Raw genomic sequence first — 25,168 nt, forward strand, 5'->3', positions numbered from 1 at the left:
CGCGAACTGCCATGTCCATAGCAGTTACCACGATAATAATACGGAAGTGTACAAGATAGATATGAACGACCACCAAGACGCAGTTGGTTATGAAAAATATTTCTCAATCAGTAAACAGGTCAATCGCACGAGATCTGTTGGACAACCATTAGCGTTTTATCATTTTCATTGTTTACATCGTGGAAATATATTAAAGACTCAAGGCTTCATTTAGCTAATGCATTGAACCGACTCAAGTAAACGAATTGTATAATAAAAAATTAGAAGTTTCATAGAAAACTGAGTACAAAAACTGTCCCAAAATTAACATTTATCGCTAGTAATGGTATCTAACAAAACTCCTTTTATGCTAGATATTGGCCTGAATAAAGAAAGTTAGTTAAAACATACGCAAATTGAATTTCTGTAATAGATTAGAGCAATGTGCGCTTAATATAAACGTCAAGCATCTTCCAAACTGTTTTCTTACATTCTTTAGCTAAAAATAATTGACACGTATTTTTTGGTTTGGCTAAATATTATATTTTTTTCAAGTTATTCGCTTTTGAACTTTTGAAGTCTATAAAATTGAACATTTTTCAATCACTGATAACTCGGAAACGACTCGATATATGGAAAAAAATATTAAATAAAAAAGTTGCGTTTTCAAATAAGCTTACCAAAAAAAATCACAATTTTTTTGTTATATAACTTATGAAATTTGCAATTACTTGAAACAAATTGAATTTTTTTAAGGCTGGACCAAATTTTTTATTTATTATTTTATTTAAGTATTAAAATCGTGTTAAAAAGATTGTGTAAAAATTTGGCAGTGGAATTCTTTGCGAGATATTACAATTATAAACATAAAACATGGCAATTTTACACTAAACGCCCAGCGAAAGGCCTGTTATAACTGAAATGTCTCGTAACACTTCGAGTTCCATTCTGAATTTTTCACATAATCTTCTTAATATAGTTATGTAATCAAAATAAATTTGATTTCGGGGGACTTGCTAAATATTTGCTTTTGACATGAGAATACCCCCAAAAAAGTCTTAAATTTGCAGAATGCGAGTCATTCCACGATTTACAACTATAATTTTAGTTCCCTTCAATTTTTTTGCACTCTTTAGCTGAAAATTATAGACACGATTTTTTACTTTGGCTGAATTTGACTTTTTTTTTTCAAGTTATGAGTTTTTGAACTTTATAAAGTACTAGCTAATACCCATCGCACGTTGATGCGACTTTCAACGAAATAGGAGGAAACCATAATTTGTTCCGAAGCGCCTTCTTGTAGGCAGATAATCCCCACCAATAGCACACAAACACGCTCCATAACAAATTCCTACTATGCATAAATTTTTACGGCAATTGGTTAAGCCGTTTGGGAGTCCATAAATCACATACATACAAATATCGACTTTTAATAATATAGTGATTTTTTAAAGTTTTATAAATTTAATAGAATTGGACATTTTTCATTCCCTCATAACTGAGAAACTATTAGATTTCTGGAAAAAAGCATTAAATAATAAAAGCTGCGTTTTCGGAAGATCTCGGCGGATTTTTTTGTAATATTTGTTTTTGTTAAATAATTTATGTATTATGCAAATATTAGTAACAAATTTTTTTCAGGGTGGAGCCAAAAAAATCTTTTTAGCTTTTTCAAATAATTTATAATTATATCGAGAAGATTGTGTACAAATTTCAGAAAGAAATTCGAAGTATTGTACGAGATATTTCAATTACAATAGGCCTATCACTAGGCGTTTGGTGTAAAATTGCCTTGTTTTAAGTTTATAATTGTAATATCTCGCAAAGTATTTTGATATCCACTCCCAAATTTTTGCACAATTATTTTAACATGATTTTTAATATTTAAAGAAAATAATAAGTAAAAAATTGGTCCAACTTTAAAAAATTCAATTTGTTTCAAACAATTGCAAATTTCATAAGTTATATAACAAAAAGAAATTGCTATTTTTTTCAGTAAGCTCACAACTTTTTTATTTAATATTTTTTTCCATATATCGAATCGTTTCCGAGTTATAAGTGATTGAAAAATGTTCAATGTTATAAACTTCAAAATCATATTTAGCCAAAATAAAAAATACGTGTCAATTATTTTAACTAATGAATGCAAGAAAAAAAAAAATGGAAGGAATTCAAATTTTGATTGTAAATCAGACGTGGAATGACCCATATATTTTGATCCTATTGATCACCAAAGATCCTCCTTCCTAACTGGGGTATGCCAAAAAATTATGTTAGCATGATGCATTAGAACTGGTAATAGTTACAGGACGCCAGATCAAGAAAATAGAAGTTGAACCATCTACAATTCGTTTGCTAAATCAGAAGATTTTGTGCAAATTTCGACATTCTCTTCGATCGAACATTTTATGGATATTTTTCTACTCATTTCGATTTAGCGTCATCTACACCTTTTAAACGTGTAGCTTAGAACACCTTGCGTTTTCCAGCACCGTCAAGGATTGTCATATTCGGTTAGCGCATAAATACTGAGAACTCTAGAATATCCATTGTTGCAACGAGAGTAAATTGTAACTTGTAAATAAAAATAAATAATAAAAATCAAATTAAACATCAATAATTCGTTGATGTACTATAGCCTTTCTTGTGACAAAGAACATGGATTGTCTTAGATTTGGCTTTGTTTTCATTAAGAACTTTTCAAAATTTCGTTTAGTTTCTAGTGACAATATGAAGTAATTAGAACTAAAAGCTTTATGCAGGGACGGGTAAAGCGTAGTTGGTAAATTGATTACCTTTTACGCAGCTCATCACGGTTCGTTCATCAATCCCGCACATGTAGGGTTAGAAATTTTTCTAAAGAAATTTTCTAACCCAAAAAGAGGCCACAAGGTTAAAACCTGTATAATCGAAATAAAAAAGCTTTATACAATAATTTTTTAAGCCCCTCCCGAAATAAACTCCTGGCTACGGGCCTGGTAAGAGGGGGAGTGAGGAGGGGCTCCTGAATCTTTTTACTACGAGCCGACGAGATACTGAACCAGCACTGCAATTGTCAGACACAGATAGTTCGTGATTTTTTTTCTAATCTGAAAAGTTACTATTTTGTGTATTTTTAAGCACGTGCACTACTTTTAGTACCTTTTAGTATAACATGCCGTCGAAAAAATAGCCCGCCATTAGTAACTAAGTTTCTCCACGCCGAACATCGCCGCGCACGGATTTCGAACAACGGATGGAAGGCGTAAACAGCTTGCGTTGCGGCGACCCTGCATGGACCAACAAAGATGTTGCAGTTATCGTCGCATTATCAAACTATAATGAATGAAAGCGCGCATTATTCCGCATATAACATAGGAATCAAAGCAATGATAGATATATAATTACACATCAATCGATTGCAATTAAAATAGACTACAATTTATGGACGAAAGTTTTTTTTTTTGAAATTTATTGAAAATGTTAAAAAAAATCATAGAAAATCGAATTAATCAAGAATTTTGACGTATTCATCCAGTATCTTTCCAATGAATTTAAAAAAAATTGTCTTCCATAAATTCGTATAAAAGAGACCTGTCTAAGCTTCAGCTTTTAAGTTATTTTCCGAACAGCGCAATGTCAAATAGTCGTTTTAGTAACTTTAAAGTTCCATTAAAGCTTAAGCATCTTGAAAGTTTGCTACTTTCCGTGATCGGTATAATCGGTATAACTATATGGAAATTATGAAAAACGGTCAAAGATTACCATGTTTGATAAAAAAGCAAGGAAGCAGGATAATAACGTTCGAAATTTTGGGAAATATTCTGGAATGATTTCGAAGGTGTTCCACAAATGTAAGGTTTTCGTCCATGTTTTTCTATTGCGTATTTCATGCCTGAGGAACGTACATTCTGGTCATACTATAATTTTTAGAACTCGGGTGGATACGGCAGCTTTAGTTGAATGCTTGTGCTTGAAGAGTTGCAGATTTGTTTACTTGGTACATGATCATTATTTGACTCTGCATATCATCAAAATCTTTTTACTTTCTCCCATCTGGTAACGGAGCATGCAACAAAATCAGAGAACCAAAAACTGCAGGAATCTTCAGTAGTTTTTGCCTTTCTCATATAAAGAAAGTTTATTCAATCACCTGGAGTGCCAAGTGTCATATACCACTCAGTTCGTCAAGATATTAAAATGGCTGTGCTAGTGTAGTTTCAATACTGAAGCTTAAAAAGATTCGAATTCCTAGCCAAGCCTAGCCGTTTATCTTCTGTTTCCGTGGGCTATTTTGTTCCCGTTTCCGCAAACCATTTAGCTTCCAGTGTTGTCGTAATCTACTCAGATTGTTAATACCGGGCGGCAAATCAACCCAATTTCGACTGAGAGTTTCTCGGTTATGCAATTTCTCTCATACCGATGCCCGTTGTGTGAGCCATTTAGCACCCAGTTTTGTTGCGATCTACTTATGCGTCGAGGTCGGTCATGCGCTTCCGACGACCCACCACTGGTACTTCAAGCGATCTATTCGATCTAGTACTTGGCGGTGAAACTAGTCTACTCACGGGCTTCTCGGTAGGCTAACGACCCAAGTAGCAATTGCAACTTGTTGAAAGTTTTAAATGTTGCACATCTGCTACACAATATTTTTTATTGTTGGATATATTTGAAAAGAATTTCTACGGGTTTTTAAACTGATTGTACAACTATGTAACTATAGAGCAGGCCAATAGTGTTAAGTATGCAAACATCAATAACAGTTGTGAAACTAATCAGAAACTTTGCTAACTTGCACAAACAGTCTAACAAGTTGCAAATGCCTCTTTGTTTGCCATTCCACCCTAAAACAGAACTGTCCAACTACCCAATGCTCGACAAATGGCACAGTTATTGTTTTCATAATTTTGCTGCATTTAGGAACATGTTGCACAACATACAAACAAAGTGCGCTTTTTCCATAACATAGTTGTTACCAAGAGAGTTACAAATACTATACAGTAACAAAGCGTGCTACTTGGGGAGGTTGGTCTGGAGATTCTGAGTAGAGCGTGGCGTCCAGTATACTGGCGCCTTGACGACCCGCTGCCGGTCCATCAACGCGAACTACTCGAGCTGATCCCCGGCGGTGGATCTGGCTTACTCCACGGGGCGATTGCCCGTTGTTTCATTCATCTACTCGCTTGACTATCCCACCATTTCGCTGCAGAGCTGATATAATTTGCACAATGGTTCCGTTAATGGCGTTTCACGTGTTCCATAAGAAACCAATATTAGTTTTGGTCTAATAGACATCTCCAACCGTCTCGTCCGAAGTACTTTTTTGTGACTGTGTATTTAACTCGAATAATTGAGATTCCGCCAGCCAAGGCCAACCCTTTTCACACTTTCACTAATGCTTCAGATTGTCAATAGATTGCTATTATGTCAGACCATCACAATTATGTCAGACCATCACAATGCTCTTTTCCAGCACACGGTGAACGAAAATTCAAAAAAGAAAAGTCAATTGGAACAAGATAGCACACAAATGACAATATGCTAATTGGACCGATTCAGAATAAAGGTATGTTTGAAGTCACCACACAAATTGGCGCTAGTAAGTCAGATGGGACCAAGTGACATTGTATTGATTTCGAGAAAAACGAGCTTAATGCCATAATTCTTGCATATTGTAACATATTTCAAATCTGGTAAAAATCAAACGTAGCTGAATGAATTCTTTATCTAGTACTATCATTATCTTAATTTATTAAGATTTTGCGACTTAGTCCGGTCTGACTTAACACCGACCATTAATTAAGTCACGTTGACATCATATTTAATATGATAAATGAAAGCGAAAAATCAAACACCGGCCGGCTCACAGAGGTATCGAACCGGAATCCGTTGTCAGCTTGGGATGGAAATAATACAGTTAGGCTTTGTAATTAACGCTTCTATGCAGTATCCGAACGCATCATTCGTTGGACTATCTGGAAAAGTGGGCAGAGTTCCAAATATATTTTTTTCAATTGACAGAGTTTGAATTAACATACAATATAGAATAGATATGACCTAATTCGGAATCCCGCTTGCAAGGCTGGGCACGGTATGCTCATAGATTTACTTGAAACACATTAAACGTTTCAAGGAAACAACATTTTAATTTGTATTTAAGAGTACATATAAATTCGGGGTACCAAGCGGAATTTAAAATAATATTGCCTTACTTTTGACGAATTTGGGAAACGTATGTTAACAAAACACTTTAAAAAGAAACTCGGAAACATTTGGTTTATTTCGATCAAGTATGAACAAGTTACGCAAGTTTGAAAGTGTCGCAATAATCATCGACTCACCCTTTAAAAGTCCACCTATAAAAACGACTAATACTGGAAGAGAGCTCATCCAAGCGATGATAAGAATGTACTCTTTCATATTTTTATTTATTAAAGTTGCTTGTCAATGTCCAACGGAAAACAGTTAGATAAATAAAGAATTAAATGGTTGGGATGAATTGCGTTGCGTTGCATTGTGACGATGATTTTGGCGGATTGCACACTGACTTCATCATGTTGAACTGCTGATTATCTAATAAGAGTGGAAATAGTAAATAGGAACTCATGCCAATTCGACCCATATTAAAATCTCATCAGTATGATAGCCATCATTACCGGCCGCCCCAACCTTAACCGTTCACGGGGAAGGATAAAGGATATGGTAGTCGGAACCCTAGAACGAATTTAGCAGGAATTTTAACTTTTTGCTAAAATTAAAAATTCCTGCCTTAGAAGAGCCTTGCAAAGTACAACAACTTTGCCATACTTATATTGCAAAGTTGTTGTACTTTGCAAGGCCCTTCTTTTTGTTTAAACCGATGTTGGTTCTAAATTTAGCAATATTTAAAATTGAACTTTTTTAACGGTTTGAGATAGAGCTTTAATGTCTTCGATGAAGTTGTAGAACAACACATTTTAGACAAATTTGCTGAAGACGTGCAAGCTCTAGCTTTTATACTTTCCATTGCACGAGAAATTCAAATGTAAGCTTTAGGGTGTTGCTTAAAAAACGGTTTTATTTCTATAACTTTTGAAGTTTTTATTTTATGCTAAAGTACTCTTTGGACAACTTGAAGATTATTTTAGGGCGCATAATTTGCTTTAAAACAACAACTTTTTTCGTTTTAAAGTTATAAGAACTTTTATATAAAAATATAACTTTTTCAAATTAAATTATCTTCGATTCGGGCACTGAACATTAAATACTGTTGCTTTCATATGAAATAGCATGCTTTGTAGTATAGATCACCAAAAATGGCAAATACGATATTTTTATATCTTGCAATATTTACTAAAAAACAGTTTATTTTAAGTAAAAAGTATACATATAACTTTCTAACGAGTGAAGTTAGAGGTTCAATATATTAAGACAAATTGTTTTCCTTCAAAATATCTGAAAGTATTTCTCAAGTGATCTTAATGAAAAATCAAAGCTGCAAAAGTTATACAAAGAAAACCATTTTTTAAGAAACACCCTAAATTTTTTTTTGGTGAATTGCTTTCAAAATGAAAAGTACACGACATAGAGTTTCAGTGTCTTCGACAAAGTTTTTTTAAATTTCATTTTCTTCAATTTTGTGGAAGACAGAGTAACTCTATCTCACTATTTAAAATAATAGAAAAGTATTTTAAAGTGCAATATTTTATCATTAAAACGAAACTACTTTTTTATATTGTTCACCGTGAAAGTAATTTAAACATATTTCAAAGAGTCAATTCATGAAAACCCAAATTTTTACTACAACTTTTTCTGTTTTAATTTTTTTTTCAACCTATCCTTCAGATGTTTTCAGAGTTTTTGAAGACGAACATGTTCTTCTAATACATGAAAACTCTGGCTTTTATTGTTCAGAAGATATAAGCACTTAATATTTCAAAAATAGATTTTTTAAATAAATTTTATGAAATTATAACTGACCTTATTTATAGTTCAAAAAGAATTATCTCTTAATTGCCCCAAATGAGTGATATTGTTATTCCAAACAACTTCATTTTTGACGAAAAAGTGCTCCTAACTTTTCAACGGAAATAGTTAGATATATGCTGCGGTGAAACAAATTATTTGCCTTGAAACAATCTTAAAGTTGTCTGAAGTCTACTGCAGTTTTAAATGAATACAGCAAAAGTTATTTGAATAAAACTGTATTTCGAAGAAACACCCTAAGCTCCGACATTAAATTTGTTGTAAAATGAAAAGTATGACAGATAGAGCTTACATGTCTTCAGCAAACTTTTCCTAAATTTGTCGTTCTAAAACTTCACTGAAGGTCGTTTGGCTCTAGCTAGAATAATTAGAAAGTTAATTTTTTGATCTTGGTTAAATTAGAACCACCATAACTGTTGTTTTTAAAAAAAGAGAGGGCTCATAAACTACGAAAACTTCTCCAAAGACTTAATAAGGCTAAGTTGTTTAGTTTTAGTAATATCTCAAAATTCCTGCTAAATTTGCATTCTGGACCACTGTTCAGTGTGGTAAAAATGTATCCCAAAGCTTTGATCGCAATTTTCGCAGATTAAAATACAAATAAAAGAAATGTATAATATATAATTTTCTTCGTTTTTTAATTGCGAAAACAACTGAGCAGGTGAAAATGCGGAATTCATTGAATCAATGATACATAAATTAGTCTGAACAAAAAAAGAGAAAAAAGTCGCGGTTTCGACTTTTTTTCACAAACATTACTGTAACTTTGCAAATTTTCAACCGATTTGAAAAAAATCAAATGATTCTAAAAGTGGAAAGAATGGTCTAAAAACGGTATAAAATGCAATTTAGAGATTTTTCAAAGAGTGCAATTTGGAAGAGTGAAATCAGGTTTTGGAAAATACCACGAAATAGAGTGGAAATTGAAATGAGAAAATTACTTCCGGACAGTAATACAGGTACTGTGCGCAAATTATACTTATGCTTATTTTGAAAAACTATAAAAAAATAGAAAATTAAAAAATAAAAATCAGCGTAAATGTGAACGATTTTTTTCTACTTAAAAATTATATTCATTGAATAGATGATTTAAAACGATTACATAATACTAATTGTTACTTACGTAGTAAAACAACTGGTACTTCAACTGGTATTGTCACGAGTCACATTTTCACAGACAGAGGGAAACACTAACGGAAACCGTACACTGGGGTGCAAATGTTCCCCACGCCAACTTTGATTTCTGCTTCCACAAAGGCCAAAAGCAAACTGGCTTTACCACCCATACTAATAACTCTAAATTGGTCGGTGTTAGGTCAGACCGGATTAAGTAACAGTGCATTGATTTCGAGAAAAACGCGTTTAAAGTTTGAATCGCAGCATCCTTTACATTATAATTGGAAAATAATTTTTACCATAATTCTTGTTTATTGTTTCATATTTCAAATCTGGTAAAGGTGGAATGTAGATAAAGAAATTCTTTATCCAGTGCTATCATTAACTCATTTTTTGATGTTTTGCGACTTGGTCCGGTCTGACTTAACACAGACCAATTGAATTATGGTTAAGGTCCCAAATTGGAAAATGACGAATTCTCAACTTCACACGGCTCCAAAGATGGCGTGGGGTACATTTGTACTCCAGAGCAACGTTCTAGGGTCAACGAAAGGACGACGATTCATCAGGTGTCGCGAAGTTGGTGGTTTGGAAGGGTATAAAGTCTAGGATTCGCTCCAAGCAAGCGATGCGACCTGTAAAGCATAGTTTATTGTTAAGTTTTTCAGTTAGACTTCAAATACACTATAGTTACTACGTTCATAGTTAGGCGCAGACACTGAGCGGAGCCAATAGAACATGTCAAATGCCGGAACCACGACGTCACATAACATGTTCGTTGGGATGTATTCGGAAAAAGTATTGTGATTATGGTCATAATTATTTTAACAAAAAAAATATAACGCCAAAATATATTCGCACAAGTTTTAAATCATATCATACCTTCGAATTCGTTTTTCTATTCGTACACGTAAAGTTCTTACTTACGACGACTTCTTGATATGCTGTATTCGCTTTTACCATATAGATAAATAATGTATAAAACAATTAGGCTAAATTTGACGAAAACTCGCCCATAGGCCTGATGTAAACATGAAAATTATCTACACATTCTAGTTTACCACAGAGCGTATGTAAAGAGACTGAAGGCAACTATCGACAATCATGATTATCTGTCAGAGTTATTCCAAACGAATCAAGAGTGCTGATTCAAATGGTCCTTAGTGACAAATGTAAACAAACTGAGTTAATTGTAGAACTCATTATGTCCTGTATTTATTAAAATAACAAGGGTTTTACAAATGGTTGCGAAATTTTCATGATCGTGTTGTGAAATTTTGCACTTGAGACCTTTTCAATTGAAAGGACATATGCGTTAAATATTTCAAAACTGCTTCGACTGTTCATAGGCCTTGCCAAAACCGACGCAAGATTCATTTCATTCTATGTTTTCCCATTGCACATAACTACATAGTAAAAACGTTCTAATCATCAAAATAAAACAAATTATTTGCTTCTGTTCATGCGACTTATTTTCGAAGTTGAATTTGGAAAGTATAATAAATTAAATTATAATTAGAAAGCTTGGTTATTCTAAAGTAATATGCTATTCGTTGGTTTTAACAGCTTCCAGCCAATGGTTTGTTAATATAAACTAAAGTTTACCGCAAATGTTTTCTCTAACACTTCTTTCAAATCCAGTGCAACTCTTTACCATAGCAATAGATAACATTCGTAGTCCGGTGCTCATTTTATTGAATATCTTGATGAAATTCAATATTCATCGTAAGTGCTACTTTTGCTGAAAAAAGCCATATGTGCGGCGTCGTATGATTCTTGCACCCGAAAAAACGGTGTTATGATTCTGCCAGTTATGACTCTTAGACGATTTCGCCTGAAATTCATAATGTTGTACACTTACTGCACTGCGCGACTTTCTGACGGTTAAAAAACAGAGAAAATTGATAGAATAAATCGGACCGCTTCCAATTGTGAACCAAACTCTGGGCACTGTCGATGCTGATGGAACGATGATTCTCGGCTTGAATTTTAAAGCGTCTTTCAAACCGAGGTCCGACGGCTTAACCTTTCTGAAACGGCACATCGACATTTTGGTGCCTCCGTTACCTTACATCTTTCGACCATCTTTAAGAATACCTTGGCACTAAATACACGTAATTGAAGTAAAACCGAAACATCAACGGTCTCAAGTAGCTTCCCTGTTCTACTCCTGGCGTAGACGTAAAAACTAACGTGCCAGTACCAGTGGCACTTTTTCATCTTGCTGGATGATACGCAAACAAATAAGCGAGAAATCAATGACCATCGTTGAATAATTTAATTGAGCTCAATCTTGACTTGGTGATTATGGAACCAATTCAGGCTCAATGCATGCTGTACCTAATCAACGATCAATCAACAAAGAGTATGGAATGTCGCACTTAAACTGATATTATTTAATCTGATTTATCTGCCTCTTTTGATAGAGTAAACTACGATCTCGCAATCGTTAAAATGAAGAAATTTGGAATTACCGGTAGTTTCTGTGGGTGATTCGATCCTAGCTCATACATCGAGAATTATCTCATTCGCTTGTCATTGTTGATTACCAGCCATCCACACTTACTTCTACGTCAGTAATAGCCCTAGGAAGCTAATTGAGACCGTTTATGTTTCTGCTTTACTCCAATGACATGTATTTAGAGCTCAAGACTCCGGTTCTTCGCAAACGATCTCAAAATATTTTGCTTCAACGGTTCAAATTAGGATTGCAGATTTCTCGAACATCTTGAAACATTTTCTGAATGTGGTGTAGCAAGTAAAGGTATTCCCACGAAAGACAATGTCATGAACGAGCTATGGGGAGAATTCGACCAGGCACCTTTGATCGAGAGGTAACTGGGAGGAGAGGGAATATGCCCTTTCGATTGTCTTGGGTTTTTATTCGCTTGATATGGTCACTCTAATTTTATGCGGTAACCGGAAAAGGAAAGATGGCGGGCTTTTTCAACCATACGAAACTGTCCAAGTAAGCATAGAAATAGCTGGTACGACAGGCTACTTGAAAAGTGACATTTTCCTGGAAACTAGGACTGTTAACCAGAACATTTACGTGAATGAGCATCTAGAATTGTGTTGCTTAAGTAAAGGGTGCCGACACCCTTTACTTAAGCAACACAATTCTTCCGCAACCTGCCCTGAGCTGATAAAAGATATCAAACATAGGTCTGGAAATTCGGATCCTGTCAACTGGAAACGTACCTGGATTTTTTTCCTGTATTTTATGCTAATTTAGCTTGAAAAAATGCTTTGGATCTCTAAATAGAAGACCAATTTTTTACCAATTTTGGATCATCACACCTTTTAAACTCCCAAAAAGAATGGCTTATATTTTTTTGGTAGTTTAAAAAATTCTTCGAAACAGCAATATTTTATTAATTTTTTTTTTCTTCTGGCACCATTAATTTTGAACGTCGTTATTTTTATGACAATCCGAACTAATTCAATTTTTTTTTGCTTTCTTACAGAATGGCCAATGTTTCGCCCCGGAAGTGTGCTGCCGGTCCCAGTCTCTGATCTCCGAATCGACCGTGCTGACCAACGAAGGATACGTAGTAAGAGTACCAACCAATCAATACCTTCCCCCGGAAGGTCAAAACACGAACACCGACATTGTCACTGCAGCACCACCACCACCGCCATCACCACAACCACGACCCACTACACCTCGTCCACCACCACCACCAACACCCACACGTTACATACCTCCCCCAACCACTACACGTTATGTGCCACCACCAACCACTACACGTTACGTACCACCACCAACTACACAACGTTACGTGCCACCTCCAACCACCACTCGCTATGTACCGCCATCAACCACGAAGAGATATTTCCCACCACCACCATCCACGCGCCCACCATACCGTGGTAATGAGTATGTTCCACCAAGGGAAGAAATTCCATCACCCTCAAACGACGATGTTAACGCGGTGAGACCTCCACAGGATGAAGTCCCGAATCCAGCCAACGATACACCGATTGTGATACGACCGACGCAACCACCCCGACCAGCCCAGCCGCCAGTTGGCGGAGACGCTCCACCACCACTACCGCCAATAGGATGTTCTGCCGCCATGAACTGTACCGAGACTCAATTCTGCTCGTCCACCGGTGTTATCTCGAAGACTCCCGTTACTCTAACTCCAGAGCAGGAACTGTTCCGAGTCCCAGTCACCGAATGTCGCAGTCCCGACAAAGGCTACACAGGGGTGTGCTGTCGTGATCCGGACTACGTCGATCCATGGCCAGTTGGCTTACTTGGTTTATACAATCCAGAATTGCTTCCCTTCGATGATGGTTCCTACAAACCAAATGGAAATAACGGTAATGGTAACGGTAACGGAAATAGCATCACCCGAACGCAAACTACACGTACCGAAGCGATTCAAGGATCTCAAAGCCGAGTTACGCCTGCCCAAACTTTCCCACCGAACCAGTTGACGAGTGCTAGCCAGACTCAGTTCACTCAATCTAAGACACAGTATGACCGCGGAGTAACGGCAGCAGCTTCCACAGGTTCGGTAGTGACAGCACAGCAGTTCAACGGAGGCAGTACAGGTACCAAACGATTCACTGCCGGAGGTCTTCAGTTTGTGCACAGTGGGAACACCAAATTTAAACCATTCCAGAAGCAGAATACCGGACAGTGTGCCCCTAGGAATTATGTGCGTATCTTAAGTCGAGAGGATTTTAACTGTTTTGATATAAATTTGAACGTTTTCTTTTTTTAGAACACCCAACCCCGAGGAGCAGGTCAGTGGGATACTGGATTTGGAGAGTTCCCATGGCAAGCGATGGTCATCCTTGAGTCGAACAAGACGCTTCTGTGTGGAGGAGCTATCATTTCGGAGAATACGGTTGTGACAGCCGCCAACTGTGTTTACGGGTAAGTATTTTGATACCAACGAGCTCGGAGCCGAATTCTAATGACGGCTTCTTTGTTCCAGGCTTAATCCAAGAGACGTGATGATCAAGGGAGGTGAATGGCGGCTGGGAGTAGATGCTGAACCAAAGACTTTCCAAATAGTGCGTGTGAAAAATGTAGTTTACCATCCAGCTTACCAACCGGACACATTGAATTACGACGTTGCTATGCTGGTCCTGGAGGATCGTCTACGATTTGATACTCACATTGGAGCACTCTGCCTGGATGAGAATGATGTCGTGCCTAGTGCATCCTACGAAAATTGCGTAACCACTGGATGGGGACGTGAGGTGCTAAGGAGTAAGTTGATCTTGGCAGTTTTTGGAACCTTTTCTAATCATGTAAATCCTAAATTATTCTTCAGTTCACATCGGAAACGCTCTGATGCATTCTATGCCAATCTCGCTGCTATCGGAATCGGAGAGCCAACGTCAACTGCAAGCTAACGGATTCACTCCAGAGTCGCACATCTGTGGCCGCCCGGCGGCTGATGCCTGTGAGGTGGATATCGGCAGTGCTTTGGCATGTGCTGACACCAGCGGAACGTACTACCTGAAGGGTGTTTACTCGCAGGACAACGGCTGTGGTCGACCGGACCAGATCGTGTCCTTCACGAACATCGACGTGCAATGGATCAAACAGGCTTTGAAGAATCCGAATCAGTTTATCACACCTGTGCCGAACTATCAAACGGCAGCCAACAGTCCGGTGATCAGCACCATTCAGCAGCCTTCCACTCTGGGGCCCAACTACGGCAAGGCCTATCTGCCGCCGTACAAATAAGTCAAACAGTCGCTGAGATATGAAAGAATTTACTAAATGTTCTAGATAAAAACTATGCTAGCCGATAGATATGACGAAATGACCACTGTTTTATCATACCTATACGAATACATCCTACCGTCAATCATTTACCTCCAAAATCAATTTTAAATTTAAGATTTTTTTTTTCAAAAACATCATATTGTGATTTGTTACTAGAACATCAGAGAATCATACGCAAATTCTTCATCAAAGCAAAAAAGACAAACATTCACACATACATGCCCACACCTACGAAAGTTTCGTTTAGGTAATTTTTGTTAGTGATAGAAGTTATTTGTATACAAGAACATATCGACGAGAGATTTGCCCTACCAAATCAATTTTCATACTTGAAAAAAAAAAAAACTTAGCTTGTTCTTCAATCTAACTAGATTTTGAAGTCTCTCTTAGTATTCCCCTCCATGCAAATATCCCAAAAATATATTTCGCCATGTACAAAGTCCATCTATCGCTAATATTTAGTTTAGAACTGTTTGTTTTGCACTGCAGGGGATCTATTTGGCAAAATTTACACGAGAAATTAACTTGCATTAGGCAACAACGGTATACTTCCGTCTCAACTTTGTTAAAAAAAGAGTTCTTTAAATTTTGAAAATATTTTTTTGTAACCTAGTTAAAGGCTTCACCGTCGAAATTAAAATAATGACACTCACAGTTTTGAAATTAGTAGCTATTTCTGTCGCTTACTGGTAGTCACAGGTTACTGCGAAAAATTGTGATTAATTGACAAAAGTAATAAGTGGAACAGAATGCATTTTAAAATTTTCGTTTGTTCTCTCATAGTTTGAGTAGTGAAACAGAAAAGAAACAATTGATTGCATCAACAGCTAGCTCTTTAAGGTGACCGTTCGAGATAATCGAAATCAATGCAATAACAGAAGTTGTACCTCGAAACGTTCGGTAAGAGGTTTCAAAATTTTGCCAAGGTTTTAATTCAAAGCAGAGCTAGACGATGAGTTGGATAGAGGTGTTCAGGATTATAGATACAGTGACAACCATAAATATAATCGAGTGTAACGTAAACATACTTTTAATACTATTTAAATACCTGTACATACAATATAATATAAGAGATTTTATAAGAACAGTTGCTTTCATTTTACTCTATGATTGAAAGAACTTGTGGAATTCATGAAGAAATACCGCTTTGTCCATGTCTGGAGACGCCGCTTTCTAAGCCGGAAATCAGGCATCAGAATATATTGCTTGTGGTAATAAAAAATGGATTGGAACTCGACTACGTACTTAACATTCTTCTAACAAGGTCTTCTCATATGCTGGTAATTTCGACCAGCCTGTCTATAAAAGTGCCATCTCTATCAGTTGATATTCATGTGTTTTGACAGCTCGCAGTCAGGGCCGTAGTGTGATCTTCTAACGCCCTTGGTGGATTTGTAGTTTGGTGCTTACATTGGCTTACATTTGTCTGGAGCAAAGGATATAATTGAAATAGAAAATTGAAAAAGAATTGGTCGGTGTTAAGTCAGACCGGACTAAGTCGCAAAACATCCAAAAATGAGATAATGACAACACTAGATAAAGAATTTCTTCAGCTACATTCAACTTTTTCCAGATTTGAAATATGAGCATAAGCATGAGCGTGAGCATGATAACCGTACAGTTCATAGTTGCTACTCCGCAATTGACCAGAACAAGCAAAATTGCACAGTGAATCAACGAATGGGGCCTGGGAGTAGTATCCATCCTCAATGTGCACGTTTCGAGAGTTCTATACGTTCAAATGTCAATAACGGCGCCGGCCACGTCCTTACAGTCAGTCTTCCCATTAACATCGATAAGTTTGCACACAAAACAGAATGAGTCAACACTAGTGATGATGAGTGATAGAAAGAGAAAACTAATGTCAAGAACCTGTGTGTACGAACACCGCGTACGTACATGGGGTTCAGTTGTGCAGACGAACATGTGTACGTGTTTTGGTACGCATTAGCGCGTTCGAGTTTGCACACGAAATGTGGGGTTAAGATGAGCACAGAACTAGAGCGAACATGGTGTTCGATGTTCATTTGGGAAGTCTGCTTACAGTCATCGGGGAAGGAAAGGAATGTTAGTGTAGCAAACGTTGTTATGTAGACCGTGTATACCTCTGCATCTCCATGTTTGCCCCGGCAGAGCCGTAGCAATCCTATTTTGCGTGAGGGGGCACAATTTCTTGCTATTGAATTTAACGTATATTTAAACTTTTTATGTTGCAATGACATTCAATTAGCAAGGGACTGGAAGACAAGAAGTATTTTTTTAATATTAGGAGCCATAGTACTCAAGGAAGAGCGAAACGGTCCTGACTCCTGCAATAGAGGACAAAGCTACTAAGCGATTTGCTCTTCAATATCGACGAAGCGATTGCGCAGTATCGCGACATGGACCCAATGTCGCACCCCAGGATCCCGAAACTGCAGTATTCTTTTAAGTTGACATGTGAAGTTCAGATCATGAACGCTGACGTTCTTCCGATATACCTGGAATTTGTGCAGAACATGAAATATCTGCAGCTAATAGTATTCTAGGTTGCAGTGGTGTGCGGAAGATGATTAGGATACCGACTTACGTAGACGTAGAGAAGACCCGCCTTAAAATCACCGAGAAAGGCAAGTACCTCCATAGGAGAGTAGGATCTCGAATAAACGTGCCGCTATTAAAAGGCTATTGGCATACAGAGACGGCAAAAGATCGGCGAAATTATGCCGTCATGCAGCTACGATCATTGCACTTACTGAGCTTCGCGTGCGGGGAATTCACCTGCTGACAGAAAAACTCGACACACTAGAACAGCACACAGTTATTAAAACGGCTGAGGCGATACACTTGTACGACCAAATCAAACACGAGAAGCCCTAAGCGAATGCCTACCGGATATCGGCGATGTCACTAACTTTTGGGTCACTATTTGGGAGACCCCCGTACAACATCGCGAAGGGCAACCGCGGCTATGGCGCAAGGAGGAATGGGCAAATTAAGATATTGACAAGATGCCGACTTTTGGTACATGAAGCTGACCGTTGTACATGCCACGATGGCTGCACTTTCAACAGGGCATTACGCCAACCATGCTTATTACCAGATTCAATCACCCGTGGTACTACAATTCTCCTTCCTAAGGACAGCAACACGTCCTACCCATCCAAGTACAGACCAAGTCCGCATTAGACCAGGAGCACCTTCATCACCACATACGTGTGGACTAGAGTGACAGAAAAAAAATTACCCCTATCGGTCCACCTCTGATTCGATTCCTAGTCCCACCAGGAGTACTGGCACCAAATTTGAAGCAAATCGGACAAGTCTAGCTACCGGACCAACGTGCCTGAAGTTTGTATGGGATTTTTCGACAATTCGTCGCTGTTGTGCTATCTTATGACAAACGCCATTTTGGGGTAAACTGAGTTAGATATGCCACATTACTTGTCTGAAAAATCTCTACAAAGTGGCGTTTTCAGAATTTTGAAATTCTATTTGGTTGCTTAGATATAGCAAGAAACATGATGATAAATTGTAAGTTTTTTGCTTCAAATCACTGTATCTAGGGATTTGCTCAAGTTATATTGAAGTTTTAAAATCTTTTTATGTGTAAAAATGTCTGAGGAACACAATGGCATAAAAATTTTCAATAGAAAAATACAAGAGTTGTGAGAAAAACACAGTTTATGATTTAAACTGAAAATATAGCATATTTGGCAACACTGTAACCAAAAATAATTATTTTTTCTAGATTCCCTGACTCATTTCCTTTAAAATGCATCTCACCGATTGTTTATAGACCAAATGAACCCAAAGATACGAATAAAAGTAAAAAAATTGATGATTTTTTCCTATGGAAAAATTTCCATGCACGATTATGACACGTCATACAAATTTTGTCATCAATACACGCCTATGACATGTGTGAGTGCGACTTTTGTTTACATTCATAGTAAAAACTCGCAACATAGTCAACCGATCTTTGAAATATTTGAGAGATTAGTACAGAATAGATAGAAGCATCAATTGTCTTTTTTGGATTGTTTATACCATTTATAAGTTTCAAGATATTCAATGTCAAACTTTAAAAATCGTTTTTCTCGAAATGTGCTAAATGGCGCTTGTCATAAGATAGCACAACAGCGACGAATTTACATGGAGAAAACCCACTAACTCGCATTTTTACCGCTAGGTGGCACTGTATGCATCGTATTATTACTGTAAGTGAAAATAAGAACGATAATTTAATTGTCTACAACTTTGCCAAAGACTGCTAGTGGATTCGGCTTTATTAAAAGAAGTTATTAAACTTTTAGTGAAGTGATGTCTGAGTCAGTTTTGCATGGGGCCTAGCAGTGCAGTACTCGATTCGCGCGAACTAAACATTTTTGTAAAATTACCATAAGATTTAGCTTTATTGTATTTTCAGAAGAATTATAGTAAGTAATACGAGCCATGTTTTGGTCGGAACATTTTAGTTGCACATTTTACCACATAGAGGGCGCCAACACTAACTTTTTAACGAAGAGAGATAGAAATTTGGTGTCTTCCACAAAGTTGTAGTACAGGCATTTTCCAATAATTCTTTCGAACATCTTGATACTTTATCTCTCTTCTATGAAAAGTTAGTGTTGGTGCCCTCTGTGCGGTCACAATTGGAACTACAAATTTACAACCAAAGCATAACTCATATTATGTCTTATAATTCTTCTGAACATACTATTGGACTAAACCTATCGATTATTTCACAACAATGCATAGTTCGTGGGAATCGAGTACTGATACACAACCATGCACTGCTAGGCCCCATGCAAAACTGACTCAGACATCACTTCGTTAAAAGTTTAATAACTTCTTTTAACAAAGCCGGATTCACTAGCAGTCTTCGACAAAGTTGTAGACAATTAAATTATCTTTCTTATTTTCACTTACAATGATAATATGATACATACAGTGCCACCTAGCGGCAAAAATGCGAGTTAGTGGGTTTTCTCCATGTAAATTGTCGAAAAATCCCATACAAACTTCAGGTACGTTGGTCCGGTAGCTAGACTTGTCCGATTTGCTTCAAATTTAGTGCAAATAACGTATGCGGAATGAAATTTGGACAACGCTTCCAGCATTAAAACAAAAACGCAACCCTGCGCAAGGCCCCGAACTAAACGCCATACTCTAGGCACACTTATTTTAAACATCCAGTGTTAATTTCGACCCGCTAGGAGAAACCATGTGAACAAAATGACAGCGAACGGTCAATCTGGCTGTTATGCCAAAAAAAGTTTTGGCGCATTGGAGGATTATGGCATACCTTTTGTACAAAAGGCTGATAACACTCCAAATGTACCATAATTGCGTCCAAATGAGGATTTCTGTGATAATTTGATGCAGAGAGTATATGCCAGTAATTTTTGACCTAAAACTAACAAACACGATAATCAAAATTAAGAAAGAAATTAAGAATATGCCAACATCAATTTTTTCGACTCCTTTGCAAAAAGTTTCTGCAAACTGTCATAAAGCTTCTTGAATGGACTCGATTTTTATTCCACATTAAGTTAATAAGCTGAAAAATGTTTTCATATAGAGAGAACATTTAATAAAGGGTTTTCTACAAAAAAATAGCCTTTTGAATTTTGTCCAAATTTTATTCCGCATACGTCACTCCTGGTGGGACTAGAAATCAAATCAGGGGTGGGCCGATTGCGTTTTCAAAAATTCATTATTTTTCTGGGCAGTCTAGTATGGACCCACTGTAAGTAGAATAGCATCCTGACAGAGGAGCAGAAGGGATGCAAGAAAAACACAATGACTGCATAGATCAAGCCAACATCGATGCAATCATTGTTGAAGAAGTTGTATGATACCAACGGAACCTTAGTATGGCCTTAATCGATTACATGAAAGCATACGTGGTATGTTTTCCTCATCAAGGTATTGGAGATCTATAAAGCTAATCCTGTAGCCATGAGGTTTTTGCAGCAGGCGTTGGAGAGGAAACGACTCTGCAGCTCAGAAGTGTTGCATTCCAAAACGTTCAGTAGGACACTCAATCGAAACGGGCATGGCTATCAGATAAAGTATGAAGAAAGCTCACCGGAAGACAATACCCATACCTTCCACATGGACGATTTCAAGATCTATGATGACTCGACAAAACGACTGGGTGTAATCATCAAACTAGTCGAAAAGATAAGTGACGACGTCGGCATGGCGTTTGGCCTAGAGAAATTCCGATCTGTTCAGCTACTACCAGGGCGATTAGTCGACACTGGAGGCTGCGAGATCGACGAAAGCGTGATGATTTGGGACATGGTTCTTTCCTGAATACGGGAAATAAGGAGAGCAATCAACACGTTTGCTGTCCCCGCGTCGACCTACAGTTTCGGTGTCATCAAAATGGAACCGGATTGACCTGGAATATCTTGAGAGTAAATTGAGGAAGGTGTTTAGACAAGCGGCAATACGTCATCCGCAGTCGGTGCTGGAGTAATTCACATTGCCTAGGGACAAGGAATAGTCGACATTCAGGCACTATGCGTAGCGCAGGTGCTACAACTGCGAGAATAATTTGTGGAAAGTGCGAACCGACATGGACTATATCAAGCAGCAACTACTGCACACTTCACCTAGCGTAAGCGAACCACAACCTTAAGGGACCGTTCATAAACCACGTAGACCGAAATTTGAGAATTTTTAACCCCCCCCCTCCCCCCTAGTAGACTTGAGTAGACTTTTACCAACCCCCCCCCCCCTCCACGCCAAAAGTCTACGTAGACTTTTAATTTTTAATTTAATTTTTTATTCGCAGGAAATGTGAATTTAGCAAGAAGCACATTGCAATGTTCAATTAAAAATTAGCATTCAGATTTATTTCAAGCTTTTTAAATATTAAAGAAAGGTTTTTCATATTGGTTTTTTGTCTATGATTGATCAAATCAATTAATACCGATTCAAGGTGCTTTCCAACGTTTGTGTAGCGGAATACTTCTTTTCAAGGTTAGTCACTCAAATATATGTAAAAAGATATATTGCTATAACTAGCTTAAATTTTGGCCGAAGTGCTACCTACACCAACAATGCAGAATTGTTAAACACTTTTTGAGCCCTACTGGTGCATTCAAAATTGTTAAATTATAAGAAACAATTACAAATTAATACTATCGATGTGTACTATCATCTAGACTAAAATAATAAACCAAACAAGCACACAAATTTAGCTTTTCGTGAACAAATTTCAATATTTCTAAGATAATAAGATAATCTAAATTGCCTTATTTGATTAAGTGAAGCTATTTAAACCTTTCCAAAAATATTTATATTTCTTATGTAATTAATAACCGTATCACCTTTTAGAGTAATATCGAAAAGTAACTTAACTTTAACTTTAACTTCGAATATTTTCGAAGATAAATATAGTAGAACCGGTTTGCACGAAGTTGCATAGGGTCAAGACGTAAAATTTAACGGGTGTTTAAAGATTTTGAAATCAGTGTAAATGATTGCAAGAGAAACTGAATAACTCGAGTAAACACTTTGTTGTAGAAGTTTAACTACACTACTGCTTTAACCACCGCAATTAATATATAAAAAATAAAAAAATTAATCTACTTATTGTTAAAAATCGAGTGTTTTGTTGTTACAATGCTTAACTTTGACCATTTTTTTAACTTTTTATGGTTCATGCATTTAACCCTCCGGAAGTCGCGCTTATGGCCCACTGAACGAGCAGCTGCTGGTGTCCTAAGACGATTTCGCTATATTTTCAGAGCAGCGTGCACCCAGTGCACCAGCGACTGCCGGAAGGTTACATGGTATGCGATCACTCACTTTGTGTCAGAAAGTTCTGAATACGTTTCTAACTTCGAGAATATGGTATCTAGCCTCTATTCTGCTACCATACTGTGTTCATACGGCTAAGCTGACGTCAATGATGGGAACCTTTATATGGAAAAGTGTACCAGCGCGAATTCCAATGCATCAGCTAACCAAAAATAATGAGCGAGGGGGTCTGAAATTACATCTTCCAGCGGTGAAAGCGAAGGCTTTACTGATAAACCGCCACCTAAAAGAGCTTGAAAGCATGCCGTACTACAGAAAGTTTATTCTGCGGAAGGCGTAATATCGGACCGTGGTTCCTGCAGACCTGCCATGTCTGAGAACAGTAAGCCTCAACTATGTAAATCTCACTCCACAGTTACAACAATGTCCGCAAGCGGGCCTCATCTGTCAGGTCAGGATATAACCTCCAAGAGTCGAACTGAAATTCCCAGGGATAAACTGGAAACGAACATGGCAGAAAATCTCAGATCGACGATTGACCTTGGATCAGCGAAGTGAACTGTACATGCTAATAAACGAAAAAACCGAACATAGGAAATTGATGTATAAAATTCAACGTGCGGACGGGCAAGGCTGTTCATTGTTCATTGTCACGCAGGACTTGAAACGCTGAAACACATTTTCTGCGAATGCCCTCGAGTAACAGCAGCATGGCAGCTTTTGCAGAACAAGATTGCGATTATTGAAGGAGGTTGGCGAATGCTATCCTTCGAGGAATTACCCCGTCCAACTTTAGAAAGCGTAGGATCATAGCGTAGAGTTTTGATACTGAAAACTTTTATGTGCTACATATCATTCATTAAACAATGCGAAGGAATAGTGAATGTGCAGGCACTTCAGTTTCACTTAGAAACAGAATGTGATTAAATATAATAAAATGTAGATAGTTTTTAAACATAGCAATGACAATAAATTAAAAAAAATGGTCCATGCATGTCTGCTAACTAGGGGTGTCTCAGATGATTTCACAGTCAAAGTCTTCCGTCGAGAGGAATTTTGGGCGATCGTCTTTAGAACTGTAATTTTTTATTATTCCTAGATCAAAACTATATTAAAAAATATACGCAAGAAACAACAACGTGTGAGGTTGTCCAAAAAAATCGTGGGTTCTGGGTTAAGTGGTCGCTTAACGAGTATCAATAGTGTACTAGCTTTGAAGTTTCTGTATAAATACTGAATAGACCGATATTTTGAATACAACTCTCTTTAAATCCCATTCATAATAACTAATACGAGAATAACAAAAACTAAAAGTCTACGTAGACTTTTTCAAAGACCCCCCTCCCCCCTCGTAGACAAACGTAGACTTTTGCCAGACCCCCCCGTCCCCCCTATGAGTCTACGTGGTTTATGAACGACCCCTAACTGCAATCTGCAGACTGCGTAGAAAGCAGTAGTGGAAGCAGAAAGCACAGTGCTAACTAGAGTGACAAGAATAAAATAACCCAACCTCCTTCGGGCCATCTCTTTCAATTCTTCGTCCTACTGTGAGTGTTTTTAATGAAGCTATGTCTGAGTCAGTTTTGCATGAGACCTAACAGCACATGATATCAGTAGTCGATTTCCACGAACTTTTACTTTGTGAAATACTGGTTGGGTTTAGCAAAATAGTATATTTAAAAGAATTTGAGAACATACTATGCATAATTATTTAACTAACAAATTTTAGTTCTACACTTCACCACCAAGAGGGCGCCAACGATAACTACTTAGTGGAAAGAGATAGAAATTAGGTGTCTTCCACAAAATTGTAGAACAAATCTTTTCCAGTAATTCTTGGTAACATGTCCATATTATATCTGTCTTCTTTTAAAATTTAGTGTTGGCGCTCTCTATGCGGTGAAATATGTAACTGAAATTTTGTGGTCAAAAGATGACTCATATCATGCACTAAAATAATTTCAAACATACTTTTCAGTTGAACCCAACTATTATTGAGCAAAAAATAAAGTTCGTAGGAATCAACTAATGATTCATCACCTTGTGCTGTTAGGTCCCATGCAAAACTGACTCAGACTGCATTTCATTAAATGTTTAATAATTTCCTCTAAAGAATTTAAACTGATTGGCAGCAAAACTTTCTAATTTTCACTTGCAGTGATAAAGTGATTTATACAGTCACCAAGCGGTGAAAATGAAACCACGAACAAATTCGTTGCGTGATTGAATATTATTAAAAAACAAGCAGTGCTCCTAGCCGGCTATCTGGGGTTCAAGTTGCTTATTTTGCTAATCGTATTAATACAACAAATGATAAATTTCCCAAATTATCGGCAACCGGCTGCCCAGAGCAATTATTACATGATAACGCTATTGGCACATTTACTAACAACTCTCCCCTTCCCGTGATACATGTGGAGATGCAGACGATTCCTCGGTCTCTAGTAGCAACATGTACCGGACTAACATTCCTTCCTTTCCCAGAAGATCTGCATTCGGACGTAGCCGGTGTCGGTATTGATCAGCGCGCAGGGATCAGAATAGATTGTACAATGTGGCTCATCATGTTATTCCCATAGACCCAATAATCTACTGCGGTCTTAGTATGGCGGAAGA

At 37.3% G+C, this 25,168-nt stretch overlaps 1 protein-coding gene across 3 annotated transcripts in view; it reads left to right on the forward strand.

Annotated features, from left to right (window-relative positions):
* Window positions 1-15,879, forward strand: part of LOC131678649 (inactive serine protease scarface) — a 191,160-nt gene extending 175,281 nt beyond the window's left edge. For 2 of the 3 annotated variants that reach the window (XM_058958888.1, XM_058958890.1), the window contains exons 5-8: window positions 12,507-13,709; window positions 13,776-13,930; window positions 13,992-14,269; window positions 14,334-15,879. In XM_058958888.1, the coding sequence (XP_058814871.1) occupies window positions 12,507-13,709; window positions 13,776-13,930; window positions 13,992-14,269; window positions 14,334-14,752 (2,055 nt within the window). In that variant the 3' untranslated portion in view covers window positions 14,753-15,879. The remainder of the gene's footprint in view (window positions 1-12,506; window positions 13,710-13,775; window positions 13,931-13,991; window positions 14,270-14,333) is intronic. The other variant, XM_058958889.1, reaches the window with a different exon arrangement.
* Window positions 15,880-25,168: the final 9,289 nt, after the last annotated feature.

This window comes from Topomyia yanbarensis, chromosome 2 (genome assembly GCF_030247195.1).
Source record: "Topomyia yanbarensis strain Yona2022 chromosome 2, ASM3024719v1, whole genome shotgun sequence".
NCBI classification, from domain to species: domain Eukaryota; kingdom Metazoa; phylum Arthropoda; class Insecta; order Diptera; family Culicidae; genus Topomyia; species Topomyia yanbarensis.